Consider the following 16,492-nt stretch of genomic DNA (forward strand, 5'->3'; position numbering starts at 1 on the left):
GACAACTATGAATTTGCCACCGTGTGAGACAGAGCAGTGTAAAACAGCCCTCCAGCAGCTACTCTGACAACCCACAGCCTGAATATTGAGAATAATTAAAGCCTAGTGGCTTGCCCAAGTAACTGAAGCCTCTTCAGCTGCTGTCTGAGAATACCTCGAGCAGCACAACATTGTCACAGTCTACCAGACTATTCCATTTCCCCCCTACATGGCTATCAGACCCTTTAGGCCCATGTTTGCAGCGCACTGAAGGAGGCTACAGGCAGAGGAAACATGAACCAGCATGCAGAGCTCAAGGTAAAGCTGAGATCAAGCCACAGCATGACAGCCTGCACATCATGGCTGCGCTGAGAAGACAAATTTGAACAACACAGAAACCATGACCCTGACACATGAGCCATCATCCAAGGGGGCACCAGGAGGACTGAGACGCTCTACAAACACAAGACTCATCTCAATACGTTTTGTTAATAAGATGGGACGGGTTGGCTTGTAACAGGTCAAACTAGTCACGTAACTACAAAGGTACGACCGACAATGGCATGAACCGCAGGCAGCGTCTCAGAGGTGAATGCGTAGGGAAGCAGAAATGAGAGCTTTTGTGACATTCCACTAGGCATCTGAGAGCTGATCCAGGCCTGCAAACTGCAGTGAGAAGTGCACTGCAGTGCCAGCTGGTGCAGTAGGTCTCTAGGTCAGTTCAAGCTGTCTCACTGCATCACTCTGTGCAAGTTCCTGCTCTGCTGAGCATCAATGGATCCCAACAGGCACCAGAGGAAGCTATGTTAGCTAGGCTGTCCTACGCTGAAGCAGACAATTCCTCTCCAAGCTAAAATCCTGGTTGAGGTTTGAAGTATCCTTAATTAGCTTCCTTGCCCTACTGCCTTAGACAAGCATCACCTGGACTGCTGTCTGTTGAGCAGGGCTTTACTTCAGAATGCTAGATTTCATTCGTGACAGCTGATCCCTCCAGGTAATTCTTTACTGACATCCTTCCCCAAAGTAAAAGCTGCAGATACCACTACATTAATACACAACCGAGGGAAGAGCTATCTATACAATACAACCAAAAAAGCAGCTGTTCTGCTACTCTTCACTAGCACGAAGAATTCTTTTATTTGCGTTAGTGTACACAAGAAGTAGAAAAACTCCAGCTTTCCAAACGGGCTTTTCAGAATTACTGAAATGTGGAAAAGCTTTACTGGAGCTACGCAAAGCACAGAAGCCACTACGCAGAAATAAACGTCAACCAGAAACTCAAAAGCATGGGTTATAATTTCCTTTTACCAAAGTTCTTCAGATCACCCCCAAGCAATCTTTTTTTTTAAATCACGCAGCAGCACATGAAGAACGCTGTTTCTTCAGTCTCTCTTCGGACCAAACCATTCCCAAAAAAACACCAGGAAAACGTTACACAGAGCAAAGAACAGAAGCCCCAGGAGGAAAGAACCTTTTCATCTTGACAGAGCCATTTCCTCTTCTGTCAACAGCACTCAGTTGCTGACCCTTCTGAATTTGAAAGACTCAATGAGCAGGGATAACAATCCATGCTAAGATGCTCTAATTACAGAGGTCACTGGCAAGACAGACCCAATTAGTCTAGATTGGAAAAGGTTGTGCATCTTTGTTTTTTCCTCCAAGCTTGAAGTTTCCACTGAATTGATGCTCATGTACAGAAATAAGCATCACATAATAGCTAGCTTAGGTTACCCGAATATTAGATGGAGACAAATATCCATATGTGGGTAAGTGAAAACACACTGGATATTAAGGTACTTAGCTTAGTGGAACTCAGCACAGGTTCCATTCCTTCTTTCTCACCCCACGTTCTACTCTCACCCACTTCTTAATGCAGTTACTTGATGAACTGGAAGCTGGAGTGGGCAGGAGGGTACATGATTTTTGCTTATTCATGAATTCAAATGGACGCCTCATTCCTTTCTGGTACTATTTGTACAATCACTAGTGCCCTTGCAGAAAAAGCAGAGTACAATGACAGCAGTGAGGCAACAGAGATATTAACAGATGCTGGCACTGGTCTGAGAAGAACGGACAATGCAAAATTTCAAAGGGCTCTCATATTAGGGCAACTGCATTCGGCCACAAAAATTCCACTCAACAGACAAGATGCCCCGAAGAATACAAAGCAGAACTGTGGTTTCTTACATTGCTTTCAAAAAATAAAAAGGACTGAGTTGCATAGAGACTTACCTGAAACATGTCTGTATCTTTATCGTGCGTGTACTCCACTACAACCGTCTGATTTCTGGATAAAGTGTAAGAGATACTGTGCTGACCTTTACAGCTGACAGCCTGTTGAATTAAAAAAGAAATTATATAGTTTCCACAGAAATATCATAACCAAATTCATTTTGCTATGTAAAAATCTTTGACTATCATAGTTTTAATACAATGCTTGGTAAATAAATACAGGACTTTTTGTTTTAATAGAAAATCACACGCTGCACTCATCTGCTTTTAGTTTTAAAGTACTCCCACCTACCATTTTCATGGTTCAGACTCCAAACGCATGATTTTAACTCAGAAATTACACCAAGTTCCTAGGCTTCAGAGGAACTTAGCCCCAAAGATTGGGCTTCTAGGGTTCTCCACTTCTTTTGCTTTTTAAGCAAGTGAGCAATTTAATTGGTTTCCCATTAAAAGTGCCAGGACTTTGGAGGTAGGAGTGTCGTTACAGTTGAGTAGACTTAGCACTTACATAAATCATGAGGAAGAGTGCGCACTTCCAACATGTTTTTCCTCATTCTAGTATTTCTTATTCCCTGCCGAAACTCATCTCTACAGATATGAATGCAGCAAAGACAAAGCAGTACTCCAGCATTTAAAACAAGTCTACGAGAGGGCACCTCCTGCTACTTTGCTCCATTTGGCTAAATCTGAATTCTTGTTAAGCCTTCCTGGGTTTACATCTGTACAGAAAAACTGTACCAGTCCAGCAAGTACTTCCAGAACAGAGACATCACTCCAACACAGGAGCGCTCATAGCTCTGAAAAACACCCACAAACCACAAAGCAAACAGTAAGAAACCCATTTCCTAGCTAAATAAAAGCACAGTTGTCACAGTAAGCAGGGGTGGGACACAGCAATCTTTTCGGAACCTCTGAGACTCGCACAACATTTCTGTGCCACTAATGATTGGTTCTCAAGCATCGGATTAATACCTTATTATGCAATGTCAAAGTGTAATTGCACTCTGTGTACAATGCAAATGCATTAAAAAAAAGCTTCAGGACAGTGGAAACCCCACTGAGAAACGGTGCTTATTGGCTAACAAGGGAACACACGTAAATATAAAGTCCCTATAACGGCACGTAATTAGGAAAAAGGTAATGATTTACTACTCAGAAAACACTTGCAGAATACTTAAGTACTGAATTAATAAGTAAATTAAAGCTTTCTCCAGAGTCCTGCTGAAGGGGGTTCATTTTCTAGAAGACATTCTCTCAGTAGCTTTGATCCCTTATGGGGCTCTTCACCTACAAGATCACAGCTGGGGTGGGTAAGCAAAGCAACCAGATGCATTCTGCTCATCTGTCATCTCACAGAAGTCCTAAAGTTCCTAATGCTACAAGTGCTGAACAAATCATTAGAAGCATTACTGAATGTTAGAGGTATCTAAAAACATCGACACGTGCACTGAAAGCCTAGTAAGGGAGAGCAAAATTATTGATGCGTGCATTAATAATAATGCTGCCAGTGTTTTTTTTATTTTTTTTGCAAACATGCATCTGTGGCAACAGATGAGAGACTGCTTTACAACATGCCTCTGCTGAAAGCTCTCAGCAGCTTCGTCACCTGCTACAGCTTTAGGCTTAGGTGCTACTACCTGGAGGCAAAGGATTGGGCAAGACGGCCTCACCTAGTCCCACCCAATCGTTTGTCTGCAAGCAGGCTTTTCACACTTCAGAGGTTCTGTGACTCCGAGCAATAGAGTCTAGTTCCCCTGTTTTAGTTCCAGCAGGGATAACGACCGCTGAAAAGTGAGGTAAACACGTTTGGTGATCGGCGGTGCGCTAACAGATTCTAGATGTCTCGCGTTAAATGGACGGTCTGTTTGGTAATAACCATTACGCTGACGCACAGTGTGTTGCAAGGACTCGCAGCATCTGGAGATGCAATGCAAATGAAGTCACCACCACTTTGAGACCCGCCAGGAGCAAAGCATGCAGCAAGAGCGTCTCCTCTTTGCTGTCAAATAGGCAAACAGTGGGATCCCATGCCCCAAGCTGGTCTCAGATGCCTAGAGAGTAAAAATGAAACACAAGAGCAAGAAGAGACCCTTACACTTTGTATTTTAAGCATAATGCTGTAGTGATAAACTTATACTCACATTATCAGACATTTCAAGTATCAGAAAGTAATAACTTTCAGACAAAATTCATTTGTTTCTAAGAAAACTGGGTGGCAGCTGAAGCCATCACAGGGCACAGCCCCATCAGCTGCTCACCTGATGGTCCTGCCTTAAGCTCTAGCCAGCTCATGAGCACAGACCACCACCAGCATGCTGAAATTACCAGGCAAGGATGCGTGCCCTAAGCTTATGTTCTTCTCAGACTGCAATTTTTAAGGTGCAATGAAAACAAAACAGGAAAAGTGGGAAAGTAAGAAGCTCCAGAAATACTTAAGGTCATGTCCTCATCAATAAAACGTAGGGCTCAGATGTGCTAATAACTCCCATTAGGTCACCCATGGTTCAGCATCTTCTCTGAAATATTAGGGTAGGACGTAAGAGGGAAAAAGAAAGAATACAGATTATCTTTTCTTCATTTTATTTCCCCCCCTCTTTGCCTTCCACTGTTCAAACCCAGTCATTTCCAGTGCAAAAAGCCACGCTTTGTTTCCTGGAGTTGTGTAATCGTTTCTCAAAAAGCTGAGACTATTACAAGCAATGTTCCAACCCATGTCCTTTCAGGCTACTCAGCACCAACAGTTGCTTCAATTCGAAGGACGTTTTACAAGTATTTTAATTGCTTGTTTCAAAGCAGTTGAGTAATTGACCACTTCTAGCTAAAAAGAAAAGTAGCAGTATTTCAGGAACAAAACTCAAGAACTGGCACAATGAATTACAAGCACAGGGCAAATATCTTAATAAAGCAGCACTGTGAGTGGAATGCATCCACAGGCAAAATCATGAAGGATCTCGATAGCTTAAGGAGCTGTAGAACCACAGTACTACCAGTCCCAAAAGAGCCTGCAGATTGATTGCTCCAACCCCTTTATAATTCTTAGGTTGCCACTAATCACACAGCTCTGGTAAGTTGTGCTGGAATAAAACCCCACCTCACAAATGTCCATAGCCTGTGCTTGCCAAATAGCTCACAAACACGCAGCTCCAGGCTGGCCATTGCATATACCACCTCTCATCCAGCCAGAATGCTGCTGGGGAGATGCAGGCTAGATTCATCCTGCTGCCAACACAGCTGGTTTCATGTGGCTAGCTGTCTCAAGCTGCTGAATTCAAGTAAACCCTTCAGAGGAAGGGGACGGAGTGGGGACTATTTGACAAAAACTCCACAGAGGAAGAAAGGGAATAAGTAATAGCAGCAGGACATTTTCCACAGTAATCCCACTGCCAGCAGCTCCGTGCCCACAGTGGGAATGAGGGATTTAAGAAGTCCAGCTGCCAAATGAAAGGAAGGGGAAGACTGGGGTGCCATACTCCAGATGGCATGAAGGCTTCCCCAGCATCTCTCCAAGCTGGAGGAGATGTTTGTGAGAAGACACTCACTTCCATGAGACTTTCAGCTGCAGGACAGCAGGCAATAGCTCCAAGCTCCTGCATGATGAAGCAGCTTATCTTAAGAGGAAACCTGCTCCCTGCTGCTCAAAGGAAAGCCTGCAGTTAGCTCGGTTGTGCAGTGCTCCCACAGCCTCAAAATTTGCATTCCAGTGATTTAAGGACATAAAAACTACCATATATTAACAGAGACTGAAGAGAGGTGCCTATTAGGAACCTCACTATCCCACCCTCACTCTTAATGTGACCAAAGTAATTGAACTTAAATCAGAACTTGGCAAACTACTTTGCAGCAGCTCCTCAAGCTTTCTGTTACTTCCCCCTCCCATGAGCTAAAATTATGCTTGGCCTTGGTTTTTCCCCTGCTTCCATATCCACAGTTTCCATCCTTGCTCCCTTCTCTCCAGCTGGAGAACAAAACCTCATCACAGCACTCTGCCCTCACAAGCAAAGCAGCAGCTAAAGGCTACAGCTTACAGACCTGCCAGGTCTCAGAGGAACCAACATCCAACAGTGCTTCCACAGCAGCAGTGCAACACCTCAGCCCACCCAGAAGGTCCCAGCCCACCCGAATGCTTTGCTCTCCCTCCGGATCCCCAGACACGCAGCTGCTATCAGTTCTATCATCATTTTGTGAACTGAGAAAGTCAAATGCCCTCAGCCTACACAGAAAAACACCTAGCAGGTAAGGGGAATAAGAAGACACAAAGGTTTCATTTAAAAAACAGTACTGCTCAGAACTCTCCTTTTGCTAGCCAAATAGAGAAAAAGGAGGGAAAGCACCAATAAAAAAGCCTTCAGCAGACAATACATGTGCCCAATTAACAGTAGCCATGCACACCGCCACCTCCTCTGCAGACATACAGCATTACTCAGGAGCGAGACACTGCTGCAAGTGTCACTCCTCCCCTAACCACGGATGGGGCACGCGGCCTATGTCCCAGCAATTAGCAGAGGGCAGTACCTCTGTAAACAAGCTTTAACCAGTTCCTGTTGTGCAAGGACAGGCTGATGTCAACACCACTCCAGAAATACCTGTATGGACCAACAGGACACCATAGGTATACTATACTGCACATACAGTAGATACCCTGCACTAAGGATCAACCCCAAAGAAAGGCTTGCAAAGTGCAGGTGTTTTCCCCCCCCCCAGATTTAAATGTAGATCTCCTAGCAATATACCTACAAAATTATCCCAGAGGGGTGAAATTGCATGGGTTTATCACTCACCATCAGGCAGATGTTCCTTATCTGGGAGCATGTGCTGGTGTGCCACAGCCCCCCCCAGCACTGACATGATGAAGTTGCTCATTTTCCATAGGCACTTTCAGCCCAGCAGTTCAAGAACAGGTCAGAAACTCACAGCATTAAGTTAACGCTGCCATGCAATGAGGTCAAACCTTCTGCATAAGGAGTATGTCTATGAATCAACTGGAGCAGCAGATCCTGATATTCTCACAGCCTTTAGGCAGCTGCTGCTTACAGGCAGCGGGTCTAATCCACTGCCAGCAATGGATATTTTGCTGCTTTCTTTGCTCTGCAGACAGTATTTTCAGGAAGAAGAATACATGATCTCTGCATTTGGAACTTGAAGCTTCACAGTTCACTTGTGCCTAGCCAGCTCCCCAAAGATCAGACGAAAGGCACAGCATTATGGTTACCAACTCTCCTGCACCTCAGCAGAAGGGAAGCTGAAATCCATTAAGAAAAGAGGCAGCTGTCTCGCAGGAAGGGCTGCTCCATTAGAACAGGAATCCTAGTTGAGTTAATTAGGTTGGATTAGGACAATAAAATGAGTTATGGGAACGCTTTAGTTTTCTTTGTTGGTAGTCAAGCTGACCGACACCACACTGACGCGTGTAAAATTAATGACAGCAGTGCCTTCATGAGTTAAACGCTTTCTTCCTTGGCTGCCAGCCTTCAATTTCTTTCCTAAAAGAACACAAACACTCAGGGACATCAGACAGAAGTTCTTGCAACTGAAAAGGAAAAAAAGGAATCATTTTTAAAGGGAGGAACCCAGCGCACTTCCACTGGATTTCTAGAGGAGCCAACAGCCATTGGGTTATCATGAAAAAAAAACACACCGAGGGCCCCTGATCATGACACCAAGGATTTTGCCCATATCAGAAAATTGTATCCACTTCAGAAGCTTCCCAGCAAATTGGGACCATTTTCAATTCATGTAACGTTAACTAAAGACTGTCTGCAGTTTTATTCAGTCTCAATGTAAAGCCACCGGTAATTGTCCAGAATTACTGCTTCTGTAGCACTGTATTTCAATAACTCTGGAAATTTACACTGACCTCTAGCTACTGATACAGCTATTATATATAATTGTCCCCCAGCCTTTTGCAGAGAAAATAAGAGACATTATCATGGAAATCTCCCCGTGCCTGCATCTGCTCCCTGCAAAGCTCCGCACAAACCCAGCTTTCAGCATTCCCCTTTCCTTGGCAATAAGTGCCTGAAGTACAACTGCAACATCTACGGCCACTTCTGAACACCAACATTAACACCTCCTCTCGCTCACCAACATGAGTCTCAAAGGCCGAGTGTCACGAAATGGTTAAAAAGAGCCAAATGCAGGTGAAGAAAAAGCTTGTCACCACGAAGAAATGAACCGAGTTCTGCACATAGCTTCCATACACAGCACTTAGCACTTACTGCCAACAATGATTTCAAACACATACAGGTGCTGCAGCTACCTACAGGAAAACTGTTCCTTCAGCACACACTAAACCGAATACAGCAATGCTCATCTTCTGAGAAGCACCAAAAACATCAAACTCCGTATCAGTTTCAGGCAGTTGTGTTTATTCAGTGATCTAACAGCCACGAACAACCCAAACTGGGATTTCTGCCAGTTAAAGGAACAGTTTAAACCTCTGCATGTGCGGCACTGTTTGCAATCCCACTGCGAGCAAATAAATCTCCACACAACGCGCAGGCCGCTGCTGCTCAATTCACTAAGTGCAAGTCAGTCCCTCCAAAACTCCAAGCACCCAGGCTCAGCGCCTAGGAAGAAACAAATTCCACTTGGTTACTTACACTGAAAGCTTTTGTGGCTTCCAAACGCTCACATTTGTTTCCTATGAACCCTTTCATGCTGAGCTTGTACATTTGAGGGGGAGGGGGGAGAAGGGACAACACATTTGTATACACGGAAGCCATCTGCTCCATGTGCACATGCAGGGCTGTGCTGCTGCTGAATTGCCATTTATCAGCTCAAGAGGCAGACGTTACATGACCTCATCCTCCATTTGTTGAATTCAGGCTTGCGTACAATTCTGAAGTTTCAGACAACAGTGCAGATCGCCCTTTCTCCAGAAGGGGCATGGAAGTATCCCACTGGAGCAGTTCTCTAGTTTGGGTGCTGCAACAAGCAAGGAGGTGGTGATCGAAGAGCATCTCCAGGTGAGTTTGTTGTAAAGGTTGTCGGTGGGTGTTGACAGACAGCTGATCACACAGAGTCCAGCACCTCTGTGCACACTGTTATTCCAGGCAATACCACAGGGCAGGCTATTCCTATGAAAGCAGGTATTCAAAATGCATTGCTAGGGCATTCACTAATCACACAGACTGATGCCAGATGGCCAAAACCATCCTTACTGCAGACCAAGTCCTACCTTGACTCCTAGGACTCCTGAGCACATCTGGTAAAGCAACACAAGTTCTGCTTTGTCTGTCAGTGCATTAGAAGCAGCTTGAAGGAGGAGGAGCTTTATACTAACAGATGCAGCTATGCTATGTAGTGCCCCAGGAGCTGTTTGAAAGTCACAGGTTTCTTCTGATTGTTGTGAATCAACACCTCACCTGCCTAACCTAGGAAACATTTTCCTCCCATCTGGCCTTTTTAGCTTTCTCTACCCCTTACAGACCTTTATTTTTTCCCCTTCCATCTTCCTTTAAGTGTAGATTAAGTAATACTATATTGCAGTGATCTTTCACACATCTTTGAAATCAAGTCTGTAAACACTCCTCCCTTAGTCAGCTTGCTCCATCTCCCCTCCTCCATCAACACCAAGCAGACAGCTCAGATGCACACACAGTAAGGTGCAGCAGTGCCAGATCACCCACTCACAGCATCATCACTTACCCCGAACTCCAGAATGCTCCTTTGAGCAAATTCCTGCCTGCACATTGCTCCTACACTCTCTATTGCAACTTCTTCAGAACTGCCTGCTGTATCCTGCACTGACTACAGCATACCTGCTTTGGAAGCCCAGGAAAAGGCACGTGTTTATCACTGCCCTCTACTGAGTTTTGTCTATTTGATGTATATATCACCTGGCTACCAAAAAATGGTCCCTGTCTTCCAGGACAGATATGCACACTCCTTTAAATTTTGCAGTTCTTATACTGGTAGTCAACAGTAATTATTCACAGTTAGAAACAGTCACCTCACAGTTTCTCATTTACTCTATCACACTGCCTTTTCCTTACCTTAACTGTTCACTACAGGGTATATGAGACATGGCTTCATGACAGGACTGGGGAGGTGAAGCCGATGGCTGAACTTTGTGATCTTGGAAGTCTGCTCCAACCTTGATGATTCTATGATTATGTCTGCAAATCCACCTGCTACATCACAGGTCAGATTCCCTGCATCTTCTTTCTTCCAGTTTTGAGGAATGGTTAAGATACTTTTTGGAACACACATCTGTTCCCATTTCAGCTTCAAGCGACCATGCAGTTGTGTCACTGTCTTAAAGGAAAATGCATGGATTTGCAATGTTGTAGGTTTGTTTTTTTTTTGCAGGATATTTCACAGTCATTTGTGACAAGGAAACAAAACAGCCCAGAGAAGCGGGACTAAAGTGTTGAGCATATTATTGTCAAGACATTGCTTTTGGAACAAGGCCTCGTTTTTCATACTGAGCATTCAAGGTCCTCTATCTGCAACAAACAGGACAAGATGAGCTGCTATGATCTCAGTAGAAATAAAAGTTCACCGCCATAGGCAATAATACTGACCCCAAAAATCACTGGCTACTCTAACTAAGGGTAGGACTTCTGAAAGTCTTCAAGCCTGTAGATTTAAACACGAAGGCATAAATATATTTTGCTACAGCAGCTGGAGCACATCCCCCAAAACTCTTGATACACCCACAAAAGTGTTGGTAATTAGAGAAGGATGCAACAGTGTTTGTAGCTGAACATTCTGATGCCAGCAGTTTACAATTCATTTATATACACCAGAAACAAAAGCAGCAGATGCTTGGCTACACTTATGTATTTGGATATGCCAAGCGCACAAAATAGTCAGAAATTAGAATCTTTAACTAAAAACCACAAGAAACAGTGATAAAGTCCCCTCAAGGGCTTCTATCAATACATAGACTGAAAGATTTGTACACTTAGCACATCGGCAGTGAATGCTTCTATGAATCAAAGCACCCATGAGCACCAATCTAAGCCTGCCTGCCAAAGGAGAGCACATAATAACAAGATGAGAAGCTGCATATCATTCTGTAGCTTCCAGAAACCATAAATTCAATCTGACACAAATCAATTTTACATTAAGACAGCCAAAGGCTCTCCAGACAGTTACCTTAACAGACCTGTTAAGCAGCTGCACAAAAATCTCTCAGGAGAAAAAAAAGAAGTTAACTCTCGCCAAAAGGCCATTTAGTGCTTATAGAAAGCAGTTATGTTTTATAGAGCCCAACAAAGGACAGAAGTTGCTTTCTAGACTTCACACCACAGCTTGAGTTTTGTTGTGAGAGAAAGCACTCTTTGTGCTTTCTGATAGAAAAAAAATCTGACTGCTTTTGGGTCAGCTTGATACTCCTACAGAAACTGCTGTGATCTGGACTCTGTAGTGTTTCTCCTACCACCAAAAAACCCACAGAACACCCCAGCTGGTACTTGATCCAAGCTGGGCAAACACCACTGACAGCAGCCCTCCGAGGAAAAGCAGATTATCCCAGCCTTCAACCCATGCATCCTTGCTGCAACACGCTTTGGGGGCAGCAGGCACAGAAGGGGTATGCCCTTCAGATCTGCCCCAGCTTCAGAGGTGGCTCAGACCAGCAGGCTCTTAGTGTATGTTCAGATCCTAATGCTCAAGCAGAGGAAATAGCACACCAGTTAACAACATGCATCTTGTATGCAGGAAAGGGCTGCATTTCTTTTTTTTTTTAAATCCCTATGATCTTACAGTAAGAAAAAGTAATCCTAACCTTTACAGTTATCAGTTATACACATTACCAAGCATCTTCCTGTGTAAAGTTCAGAACTTGCATTCCTTATATGCAACTCAGTACATTTAGAGAGCCCACATACTTGCACTGCTTGCCCAAGCTGCTGATGTGATTGAAGCCATGAAGTTAACACACCAGGAGAGCAGTGAAAACACAACTCCGATCGATGCTGCTCCGCAGGAGCTGCAAAACTAACCCCCTAACAAGTGGGAAGCAAGGAGCTTTCCTCACTGTTTGTGCAGCTGCCAAGCTCACATCAAACTGTAAGTGGCTGTAAGCCCCTCCAGATACATACAGAAAGGACAAGCCTGGCCCTTGGCCTAAGACTTTGTATTCAAAAAGAGTTACCTCAGGAAAGAAAGCCCCTCACTGCACACAGGAGATGGCTCAACACTGGTAGCATGGAGCAGCACTGCCTCTGCAGCTGCTAACTAACGATGGTCAGAAGGTAACAGGTGCTCACAGCATCCTCAGGTACCAGACCCATCCTCAGCCACTCACCCGAGCTCTGAGAAGGTGTTAGCAACCAATCTGGGATTCATTTATCAATGTTTTGTCACTGGATGTCATGCAAGAGTCCTACAGTCCAGGCTAACAGATTCACAAAATAGACTCAGTGCTTGTGCAGGGAGGTTCAGCTGAATGCCAGTTAAAAAGCTTACACACCTTGGCCTATTTACCAACTTCAGCATGAAACACGAAGTGGGGAACAATCCAAGTATCAACAGTAAGCGAGAGAGTAAAGCAAGTACAAAGGAACCGTCTGAGAGCACGTGAGCCAATGTTTGCCATGGAAGAGCTTTGATATCAGAGCAGAACCAAAGGACTTGCACAGGTCAGTGCAATGCAACCAACCTCTGCCACTCAAACAACACACACCCAGCCCACCAAAGCACATCACTGCACTGACCTGAGCTTTCAGCTCCATTTCATAACCTCGGATGTGAAAGAGTAATCAGGGGGCAATCAGCACCCAGGAAAAAAAATCAAGCCTGAAGACAGATTGTTAGCAGAGTAGCCACATCTGTTTCACTGCTGTCAGATAAAGACCACCACAGCCCATTACTATTCTGAGCTGGCAGCAAAATCCCTCCCTCTATAGCTCTGGAAAGGAATAAATTGAGATTACTCGAGATTGTACTGAAGGATGTTCTGCAGCACGACTCCCAGTATTCACAGAAAGTAATTAGAGGATTAGTAGCCTCTATTGGTCTCAGTTCCTGTTATTTTCATTGTGTTCTCAAATCCACATTTTCTATCATTTTCCAGTAAAATTGATTCAGACGAGGAGGGAGGAAAATTTATGCCCCCATAACATTTAAATACATCATCCCAGCTTAAAACAAATCTTTCCAGCTTCAGCACTGAGGAGAAGTAACGTTGGAATCTGGTTTCAGTCGGCTGTGCTGGATGCACTCATGTCAACGGTTTACGGGCGTTAGGCCCGATTCCGTGACAAAGGGGACGGGGGACCCAAAGGCCCACGTCCCGGGAAAAGGGGAAAGGGGAAAAGGGTAGGGAGATGGCCCTGAGAGCAAAGAACAGCGGCAACAATCTGAGGAGAAACAAACTAATTTACTAAATAAAATATCGGAATGCAAAACAACACACTATAATACAATATAATTACAATTTAAGCTGATAAATCCAACACAGAGAGAGAGAATGTCCCAAAATCAAGGTAGGCCTTACTCTACTACCGACGATAAGACGGCTGGAGAGCGAGGTGCTGCCAAGACGAGAGACGGCGGAAAAAGGGATGAGGTCTCGTGATCTGCAAGTTTTTATACTGCGAGCTTTTATCTTTTCCCTCCGGCTGGAAAATGGTAACAAAGGAGCAAAGTGCCGTGGGGACTGTAGTAGTCCTTCTCTTCTGAGAACTAGGTATGTCCACTACATGATGTTATGATGTGGAATACCAATAACCGAAAATCACAAAACCATGACAACTCACAAGCAGGAGTTACCACTTACCTCTTCCGCAATTTATTAAAATTTAAAGCAAGCTTTACAGGCAACTTGCTTTATATTCCTATGTAACATTAGATAAGAGAATGTCTCATCAAATGTCTCATGCAGTTCACTCAGCATGGTTTTACCACTGATAAGACCCACGTCCCTCCCTCCTCAAACACACACACACACAGCCGTCCTTAGAAATAGGAGAGACAGAATTCTGTCTGGTACAAACACATTTCTCCACGTGTACGCTTAGTGATAAAGCTCAAGTCATTCTGACCCTATGCTCAGATAACATCTCAACCCTCCAGGGCTGGAAGTAATAAAACATTAAATACATGAAAAGGCACAGCACAGAATTGAAGCTGCAGTAACCAAGTTATGGTATACCTCACTAGTTCTATGGGAAATGGCAGCTAGGTATACTGGATTTCAGGATTTTTTTTTTTTTTAAACACTGAATGGAACAAATGCTGAGTAGAAGATACTGCACTACAAAACACTCTAGAGGCCTAGAGTGTAAAAAAAGGCACTGGATATGATTAGGGCTATAGAACAGCAAGTGCTTCTGTACTTAACACACAATACTGTCTGACTGCCTGGAAGAAAGATGATAAATGACAACAACTCTCTCATATTTAAGAATTCATACATCTGAATATTTAAGCCACCGTCAAGCAGTTTTAGTAGCAGCATTTGACACATTTCAGAGTTAAGCCATGCCCTCATCCACAGTTTTCCAAGTTTACTGATAGGCAGATAATGGGGAAAAAAAAAACATAACCCCACCCAGCTCCCTCATCTCCAAGCTCTTCCTGCACCGTAGCACAACACATGCAGTGTGGGGTGCAAGCAAGACTTGACCGTGTCCCAACCTCAGTGCATTTAACCTGCAGCTCTGAACTTGCAAGAGATTTTGCTCCAAGTTTAGTAGCTTTGGTACCCACCACCTCACACATCCCTGAGGAACTGAAGGGTTTGGAGGGTGATCAACTTCGTCCACACAGTCTGATATGAAGCTCAGTCTGTCACCCGCTCGCATTGCAGAGGCTTTCAAGCTCTTCTGGCACATTGCATGAATACATATTCAACTACAGACCAACATTTGCAGAAGTTGGAGCTTTGATGACTCCAGCATAAAAACTACAGTGTTCTGAATCACACAATCAATGACTAAGTGTGTCTGCTGCAGATAAGAACAGAAGATTCCTTTCTGCGTGCCCTCTGCCAAAAAGCCACATCCCTGCCTTCCTAAAACTGGTGCCTAAAAGCATTCCCAGCAGTGCACAAGTTATCTGCACCGCTCCTTTCTTCCGCTCCCTCTTCCAGACTTACCTGCCCTTTTTGTGCCACTAGGCCAACCACCTAGTAACACTGGACTTGGAAAACATGTGTAATAACATGTAATTTATGTCTTTCGTATACATTAAATATAAAGAAAAATATTGAAATCGCACTGTCTTGGATTGAATTTCATCACACATTTGGAACATCTGGATGCTATCCAAAGGAATCCTGAAGGACACTGAATGAAGTCAGCTGGGTGGACTAGGAAGCAGCTACAGGGGCTCCTTGGAGCAAATGTTATCTGCAATAATTGATCACATTATCTACCGCAGACAGTAGAAAAATAATGAATCGGCTTTAAGTCAGCAGTGGCAGCGAAGATCAAATTGCTGAAGTGAACAGCCACCTCTTATCTGAGCGAAAGAAGCAATTTAAAAACAGTTAACATGGGAAATCTGCACTGAAACCAAGCGATTCTTTCACCAAGTATGAACTTAAAGCTACAGAAAACAGCGGGACAACAGATAAAACAGCAATCCAGATCAAATGCCAGATTATAACTAAACACAATACATTTTTAGAGCAAAGATAAGAGAGAAATCCAAAGGAAAACATAAGCTCTTCGAAGTCAGTATTACTGAAGGACGCACTGAAATTTGCATTTAATAAAATGAGAACTGAAGGCAGGTTATCAGTTTTCATAACAAGCGCCCAACAAGCTCGCACAGATTCACCATTCCCTGAAAAACACAGACCTTAATAACATCGTATTGTTGGAAAAACACAGACCACACAGACTGCAACGCCAAGAAATTCTTTTCATGTACAGCTCGTACACAAGCAGTTCGCTTTCTTTAAATGACTGGTTCAGAAAACTAGAGCAATAACCCTCACCCAGTTCAGCTCTACACACATAAGGAGGGATGTCATTGTCTCAGTAAATGAATGCACTCCCAATCGATGTTACTTATGGCCTCAATGTCTTGTCCAGCAGATGGAAATAACAACGTATGTATTGATTCTCCTATATTGAATCTGTGATCATTTCATTCCAGAACTGAGTTTTTCCTCCAACTATCTTATTTTCCACATAGGAACCTCAATCATTATTTTAGTCATCCTGTATTAAGTAATTAAGAACAGTTTATCACAGTATCTCATTCTGGCCTCTTTGTTACTGCACATGGCAACTGATTTAACATTTGCTATTCAAGAGATTCATTCTCTTGAGTTAGGTGAGCCAGGAGGGAAAACAGGGATTTAAAGCAATTGGCAGATGGT

The 16,492-nt window shown here is 43.8% G+C and overlaps 1 protein-coding gene across 2 annotated transcripts in view; it reads right to left on the reverse strand.

Annotated features, from left to right (window-relative positions):
• Positions 1 to 16,492, reverse strand: part of PELI2 (pellino E3 ubiquitin protein ligase family member 2) — a 70,604-nt gene that overhangs the window by 10,981 nt on the left and 43,131 nt on the right. Inside the window, exons 1-2 of one of the 2 annotated variants that reach the window (XM_021401507.1) lie at positions 5,751 to 5,771; positions 2,212 to 2,313 (exon numbers count right to left, since the gene is read on the reverse strand). In XM_021401507.1, the coding sequence (XP_021257182.1) occupies positions 2,212 to 2,313; positions 5,751 to 5,756 (108 nt within the window). In that variant the 5' untranslated portion in view covers positions 5,757 to 5,771. Of the gene's footprint in view, positions 1 to 2,211; positions 2,314 to 5,750; positions 5,772 to 16,492 lie in introns of those variants that run through there. The other variant, XM_021401506.1, reaches the window with a different exon arrangement.

This window comes from Numida meleagris, chromosome 6 (assembly GCF_002078875.1).
Source record: "Numida meleagris isolate 19003 breed g44 Domestic line chromosome 6, NumMel1.0, whole genome shotgun sequence".
Taxonomy (NCBI): domain Eukaryota; kingdom Metazoa; phylum Chordata; class Aves; order Galliformes; family Numididae; genus Numida; species Numida meleagris.